This window comes from Marmota flaviventris, chromosome 9 (assembly GCF_047511675.1).
Source record: "Marmota flaviventris isolate mMarFla1 chromosome 9, mMarFla1.hap1, whole genome shotgun sequence".
NCBI lineage: Eukaryota > Metazoa > Chordata > Mammalia > Rodentia > Sciuridae > Marmota > Marmota flaviventris.
This window is the reverse complement of record NC_092506.1, coordinates 128,983,637-128,991,526: the sequence shown is the minus strand read 5'-3', so window position 1 is coordinate 128,991,526 and position 7,890 is coordinate 128,983,637. Positions and strand designations below refer to the sequence as shown.

Below are 7,890 nucleotides of genomic sequence, written 5' to 3'. Positions count from 1 at the left end.
CCTTGGCATAGGTGGGAACACAGATTTGTCTCTGAATTGGTTCTTCTTAGCTCCCCATGACAGCAGCATGCATCCTGCCATGTCACCTACACAGGGTATGATTTTCATTCCTGTGACTGGCCCTACTGTGGGGTGTCCCTGGTTGTGTTCTTATGTGAACATGGGAAAGTGACATCCATTTATTTTCCTGCATCCCCCAGTCCCTCCCCTCCCTTCCCTTTGTCTCATCCAATTAAATTCTATTCTCTTCTCCCCTATTGTGAGTCAGCATCTGCATGTCAGAGAGGACACTCAGCCTTTGTTTTTTGGAATTGGCTTACTTAAGCAGCACAGTCCTCTCCAGCTCCATCCATTGACCTTCAAATGACATCATTTCATTCTTCTTTATGGCTGAGTAATATTCCACTGTGTATAGGGACCACAGTTTCTTTATCCGTCCATCTGCTGTGGGGAACCTAGGCTGGTTCTGTAGCTTGTCTACTGTGAGTTGAGCTGCTCTAAACACTGAGGAGAACGCAGGTCTCTCCAGGAACAAAACCAGTAAGGACAGTAAGACCTTCCTGGAGACACAGTGGGGCCTCTGGCCCCTGCCTGGCCTCAGCCTGCCTTTGAGTATAGCTACTCCAGGCTGTGGGGACAGGGGGTCTTGTGCAGAATGGCGTGGACACATCTTTAGCACAGTGGCTCTGCTATCTGTGCCACAGCTGGGGGATATTCCTCCCTGGGCCCCTGCGCTGGAGGCCTCCCGCCTCCCCTCGTGCCAGCAGCTTCAGTGGTCAGGTGGCGCCCTCAGGGTTTTCTGTCTTCCTGGTTCAACAGGAGCTGGGCCTGGGTCTTCTCAGCAAAGGTGGCAGGAGGGCCTCTTCCACCCCAGCAGCCGAGGGCTATGGGGACGAGTCCCCGAGAATGCATGCTGGGGCAGGAATTAGAAAAGAACCCTGTGGTCCAAGTGTCTCAGGACGGCTAGAGCCAGAAGTGACCCCCCCATTTGCCCAGACTGGCTGCTGAGTGACAGACAGTGGGAAATTCAGTTGCTCTCAATGGAGAAGCCCCATCTCAGGAGCTAGGGGACCACACCACTAGGCCACCCACGAGTCCCTGCCACTGGGTGCTCCCTTGCCCTTGGGATCTGAGTGAATGACCCAGGTTCATGGGCAGCGTTGTGTGGTCCCCCCAAGTCCCCTGACGTGACTGAACAAGATCAGGGTCAAACTACCTCCTGCAGCTTGGGGGCAGCTGGTGTCAGTCTGGCCAGCTGCTGGGGGAGCTCAGGGCACCCTGAGTAGCATTGGGGGCCGGGGGCCCTTCAGCCACCACCTGATACTGTAGGAGTCCCCTCGCTGGTTCCCCATACTGGATCTCCTCACTGGGTCCCTATCAATGGGTCCCCTCACTGGGTCCCCTATCTGGGTCCTGCCTGGCTGGCCAAGGGCTCCACGTGGATACATGGCACCCTCTGCTGGGGAGCCCTGCTCACAGCCCCCTCCCAGGGTCCCTGGCCTGGCCAGCAGGTGTCTTCAGAGGGTGCTGCTCTGTCCACCCTGAGCCCCAGAGAAAGCTCCATGGGAAGGTGGCTCTGGCCCGAGAACCTGCCTGTGGGGATGGAGCCCCGTGGTCTCCAGAACAGGACTCTGGTGCCTAGTCCCGGGGACATGGTTGAGTAGCACTGAGGGACATGGCCCTGCCCCCCAAGCCCAGGAGCAGGGGCTGTGACCTGGTGTCCAGGGAGCGTGCAGCCCAGAGGCAGGCTGGGCTGTGACCAATGCTGGACTGGGCCAGGACCCAGGGCTCTGGGCAAGATGGGGTTGGGGCGGGGGCTGAAGAGTATCTGGGACATGAGCACATTGTCGGCGACTTCTGACCTGCTGCCAACAGGCTGCTCCCAAGGGGACCTTCCCGCTCCCTGCCCGGCAGACCCATGTCTGACCCCAGAACTCATGAGGGACAGGGGAAGAAGGTATAGTGTTGGCTGAGGGATTTTTCTCCTGGCTTTGCACGTGGGACCTCAGGGGCAGTGGGACGTCTTGACTTGCTGAGAGCCCGTGGGGCTGTCCTGACTCAGGGACCTGCCCAGGCCAGAGCCAGCAAGTGTCCACCCCAGCAGCACCTGGTTTCAAGGCCCACCCCCCACCCAATGCATTTAGAGACAGAGACTCACTGAGCTGCTTACTTAGCATCTTTCTTTTGCTGAGGCTGGCCTCCAGGTACGATCCTCCTGCCTCAGCCTCCCAAGCTGCTGAGATGACAGGCGTGGGCCTCTGCAGCATCCAGTCTTTTTTAAAAGTCTTAGGTGGTGAGTCTGGATGGCGGACTTGGCCTCCTCGTTTTCTTCTGTGTGGGGCTAAGGAGGGAGCCCAGTGCCTCCCGTGCCAGGCTAGCTCCAGGCCATAGGCGCCAGGCCATACATAGGCAGTGGTGTGGCCTGGTCCCAGTGGGAGCCTGTGGCCTAGTCCCAGGTGGGGCTTTGAACAGCCCTCTATGAGATGCAGCTCCTACACCCTGGAAAACTCAAGCAGTGCTTAGTGTGTCCACAAAATCGCAAGGCTGCCACCATAGTCGGTTTTAGAACACTGCAACCCCCATCCCTGTCAGCCATCCACAGCCCCTCTGCTGCTGCGTCCCATCCATCACCCTGACCTCAGGCAGTGGGAGGCTGCTTTCTGTCCCTTAGCCATCTGTGGCTGTGTGGGGTGTGACTGACAGGATTCACCCTTGTCCTCCAGGCCCTTGAATCCCCCGTGGCTGAGGAGCGCCCACTGCATGGGGCCTTCACCAGCTCATGGATCTGTGCACTCATCAGCCCCAGCCCGTTGGGAGGTTTGGCTGTAGGAGTGATGCTGCCACAGATGTGCAGGGACTGCAGTTTCTTTCTTTTGGATCTGTGTGGAGAGGTAGAGCTGCTGTGTCACACAGCACCTCTGACCTTCCAAGGAACTGCCAGTAAGATGGCTTTATTGCCATACTCCTACCAGGAATGTCTGAGGGTCTTGGTGTTTCCATATGCCACTTGACATCTGTTACTGTCCACTGTAGATGTCCCGGTGGGTGTGTGGTGGCCTCTCACTTGATTTGCATTTGCCAAGGGCCAGTGAGACTGCATTTTTTGTGTTTTATTGGCTATTTGTATATCTTTGTAGAAATATCTGTTTGTATCCTTGGCCTTTTTTTATTATGTTATCTTTTATTATTGAATTGTAAGAGCTCTTTATATATTGTGGATATGGCTTAAAGTCATCTTTAAAGGATGCCATTTTGGAGAAAGAGTCAATAAAAGCAGAAAAATTGGTGGCAATATATAAAAACCTGGATAGATCTGTATCTAAACCTGAGGATGAAATATTCTTTCTAGAAAAAGAGCTACAAGAAGAGAAAACTAAACATTCTCAACAGGATGAATTGATAGTGGGATATATAAAAAATTAAGTTTCTAGTAGATAAATCAAAATTCCTCAAATCACAAATACCTGAAAGTAAAACAACATTGAGAATATGTCAAATAAATAAAGGAGTTACGGTAGCAATAAAAAATTCTTTGAATAAAAATCCCCAACTTCAGGAAAGTCAAAAATAGCTTTTATAAGAAGTTGAAGTATGAAAAGAAAACCTGAATTGCCTTAATAAATGGCACATGAACACTCTAAAGTACATGCAGAACAAGTTTTAAAAAATAAAGAAAATCACATTAAGTCTCTGAATGAACACTTGCTGCAGATGAAAGATTGGGTTCCTCTGCTTGGAGAAGTGCTAACAGATGGTGGTAACTTGGAATTGGAAATGGAAAGTGAATCAGAAATTGGTGCTCACTTAGAAGATCAGCCAAAAGGAGCTTTAAAAACTGGTTTATGTTGCTAAGTTAAATGCCTCTTTTAAAAGCTTAGAGAAAGAAATAAAATTTTTACTTTATTATCTGAAGTAGGTAAAACAAAGGAAGACCTTATAGAACATTAATAATCTTAAGACAGAACAAGCATCTTTTTTATATTCTCTTTTTTAAAATTTTTATTTATTTTTTATTAGTTGTTCAAGACATTACAATGATCTTGACATATCATACATTTGATTCAGATAGGGTATAAATTGTCATTTTTCCACGTGTACAGATTGCAGGATCACATTGGTTATACATCCATGTGTATACATACAGCACACTTTGCAAGCAGAAAATACAGAATTTGAAAGTCAAAAATCAGAATCTTTAGCATAAACTTAAAGTCATGATGGAACTATATCAAGAAAATGTAATGAAACTCCAAAGGAAATTAATAAGAGAAGAAAATTACCAGGTAGAGCAAGAGGAGAAACATTCCAAAGTGGAGGAAAAGATCAGCCATATGACTAAACCACTGCAGATCTATAGAAAGCAAGCCAAAGATCTTGAAGAATTCAAGAGACCCATTTGTTCTTTTTTTTTTATTTATTTTAATTTTTTTTTAAACCCAGAGATGAGAATTTATTATTTAATCCAGCAGTTCTTTCTTTATGAACATCTATAAACCATTACACATTTAAGAACACTTACATTAGGAATGTGAATTGTAAGTCTACCTTGCCATTTCTCTCAATAAAAAACATATTTTGAAACACAGAAGATTTTCTTGCTTACACCAACAAGAGGAAACTGGAATTCAAAAAGGTCTAATGCTCAAGGAACAGCATCTTTCAAAAAAATAATTGTGGACTGCCTTTTGAAATGCCCATCAGTTTTGCCATTGCTAACAACAAGTGTGGCTTTTATAATACTCCAGAACTAGGAGAAAAGTCAAACTTTTGTTACTCTCCATTTGTGCCTTAAAAAATACAGGACTTAAACACAGAGCAGAGGGGTGAGTATTGGGGTGTCGCGTAGGGGACGTCTCATTGGGAGGATCGAGGTGCCCACCGTTTCAGATACTTGACTTCTTCATGCCCACGAGGTCTTAATCCTGGGGTTCTTCTGAAAAGACTCAAAAACCTGAGGTAAATCAAATCACACACACACATATACACACAAATACACAATATTTACATTTTAAATTCTTATTTTGTGAGATGGCTTGAGAAAAACTGGCATACAGGTTTCCTGCGGGATTAGGCATTTCTCATTATTTCTTGGTTTATTGCTTCCCTGTCGGGCTTTCAGCTTAATAAACATGTAGCAAGCTCTAATCACAAGTGAAGAAAAATGAAGGTACATGACAAAACACAACACACTGGAGACACTTGTTCAAATATTTTCTCCAAAAACAAAAACGACTATCCATTTCACTTATTTTGATTTGGGGTTCCATTCAAAATGTATATATATATATATATATATATATATATATATATATATATATATATATATATATATATATAAATCTTAGCAACTAGATGAAGACTGGGTTCCATTAAAAAAAAAAAAAAGAGCAAAGAAGCCTGCAGTGTATGTCTTCACTGAATTTTTTACATGGATTCAAGATTTAATTCTACTTGTATACACAGCATCTTTATTTTCATCTACCGCATTTAGAGATCACATGGTATGCACATGTACGGTTTAAGGTCTAAGTAGAGTATGTCTATCTCATAACATGATCTTGAAAACTCATAAATCACAGCCCATTTAGTTCATGATTATGAGGATGCATGCAATCATCTTCAAAGCCGTTGCCATCCACACTCAGAACAATTCACCTGGCATCTTGTAGAGACCTCACCTTCCTCCCTTGGCATCTGTCTTCAGGTGAATCAAGTGGCAACCCAGAGGCCAGCGCTCAGCACCAAATGGTCAGTGTCGCCCCCCATCTTCTCGCTGGGATCCCGTCACCAACACCTACTCAACCCCTAAGTTGACACCCACAAGAGCCTTCCCTGCACCCCGCCTCAGCCACAGGATATCACAGTGAAGCGCTTAGAAACACAAGACATGTTGTGGAGCACGATGCCCAGGAGGAAGACCAAGACACAGGCCACCAGGATGACAGTGCACACGCCCGACCAGGTGGAGCTTTTCACCACGCCCCGCCTGTCCGGCTCCTCGGCCACTGCCTCCTGCGGAGCCCCGCCTTGCAGCGGCTGCTGTTCCGCAGGGATGGTCACCACCGTGACGGACTTCTGCTGGCTCCCGGGGAGCAGGCGGCAGCCCATGTCTCCGGGCAGCAGTGTGCGCTCCTTGGAGATGGGCAAGGGCAGCATGTAGCACCCATTGCTAGGAAGTTTGATGAAGACCGGGGTGTGCTCGGAGGTGTGCGGAATGGCGATGACGGCCAGGACCTCGGGGTCATCGGGCAGCTGCGACACGGAGAAGCCAGGGGGCAGCTTGGTGATGCTGCGGCACCAGGGGCACCTCACGTCCTTCTGGCTCGTCCTCATCTGCTGGAGGCACACCGAACAGCAGGTGTGTTTGCAATCCAGCAGCTTGGGCCTCCGCCGGGGGCTGTAGTAGTTGAAGCAGATCTGATATTCCAGCAGCGAATCCTGGGACAGCGTCTCCATGGTGGACCGTGAGCAGCAGGGGCAGCGCCAAGACCAAGGGCAAGGAGCCGGTACTCGGAGGCCTCCACTCTGCCTTTCCAGTGCCGCCGAGGGAGCTCACAGGCATCTAGCATTCGTGGGCGTGTTCATTTCTTTCTCCGCAGCGCGCTCGGGCGCTCGCTACACCGGCGGCGGCAGCATCGCTGGGTGGTCCCGGCGCGCCCGCCCCGCTCAGCCAGACGCACGCCGCGGGCCGGCGGTCACCCGCTCCTCCCGCGGCGGGCTGCGGGGCGGCGCGGGCAGCGCGGCGGCGGCGCCTGCAGCCCAGCTCTCCGCCCGGCCCTTCGGGCGGCGCCCCACCTGCCCGGCCGCCCTCCGCGTCCCCGGTCGGACACCGCCTTCAGGCGCTCGGCACCGAGCGGGGCGAGAACCATTTGTTCTTATCAGGCACACTTTATTTACTATGAGAAAAAAAGCACATGATAATGTGTTGGCAGCTCAGAATGCTGAAAGATACCTCAATGATTTAAGGAAACAAAATGCTCTCAATAGACAAAAATAAACTGAAATGGATTTCAAATTTAAACTTGTGGAAAAATATCCTTCTGTGCTTGATGTTTCATATTCAGTCTTTGCCAGCAGAATTCCCCAAATAGTTCCTCACCATTGAGTCAAACTTCATGTGAAATAAGACCTTCTCATTCGGAAAAGAAGGGTCCACTCATACTCTCACCTTTGGTGCCATTGGGAGGAGAAAGAGGCCAAAGGGCCCAGAGAATCCTCTGGACCATCTTATCAGCAGTTTAAAAAGAGAATCAAGCTGTGATTTGTGAAGTGATCTTCAGAGAGCACCTTCTGGTGCTGGGCCCCTGGCACCTCCATGGGAACAGGCCCATAGGATAATGATCCTGCCACCAGCCACATCTTCCTCTACAAAGGCAAGATGGATGTTATTCTAATTATGGTAGTAGACCATCTTGATAAGCAGAAGTCAGAAGTTCCAATATGCTGCCCTTGGATTAATTGAATGGGCCTCATCTTCAGAAATGAAAGCCAGTAGAAAGGATACCAAGTTGATCTTGGTGATTCCAATGAAACTGATTCATCTCTCCCTGCTGGAATCCAAGCAACTGACTCTGGCTTTGCTTTCTTACCTTTCCCTCATATCAAACATCCATTGTTTCCAATGGATCCAAGGAGTAAGTTCATGAGAAGAGGACCTTTTTTCTTCCACCTCCTTCAGAAAACATGTATGGAGCATCTCAAGAATATTTTCCAACCAAGGCCACCACCCCGTCCATTCTCAATGGGACCATGATGTTTTCTTCATTATCTACAGCCAGAGCTGGATTTCCTCTCTCCCCTGCATTCTGAAAGTAGAAGTGAGTTCCCTTCAGGGTGGATTCCACCTTCAAAAGATTCTGCTACTGAACATTCAGAAGTACAACAGGAAAC

The 7,890-nt window shown here is 48.6% G+C and overlaps 1 protein-coding gene across 1 annotated transcript; it reads right to left on the bottom strand.

Moving 5' to 3' along the window:
• Positions 1-5,368: 5,368 nt before the first annotated feature.
• On the bottom strand, positions 5,369-6,762 carry LOC139707155 (E3 ubiquitin-protein ligase RNF152-like). The gene has a single exon (XM_071617203.1). It carries the CDS (start codon positions 6,454-6,456, stop codon positions 5,845-5,847), a length of 612 nt encoding a protein of 203 aa, XP_071473304.1. The 5' UTR covers positions 6,457-6,762; the 3' UTR covers positions 5,369-5,844.
• Between the last annotated feature and the right edge of the window lie 1,128 nt (positions 6,763-7,890).

Bases quoted from the DNA above. Each gene is read 5' to 3' on its own strand.
- LOC139707155 (XM_071617203.1), bottom strand. From the start codon at position 6,456: ATGGAGACGCTGTCCCAGGATTCGCTGCTGGAATATCAGATCTGCTTC.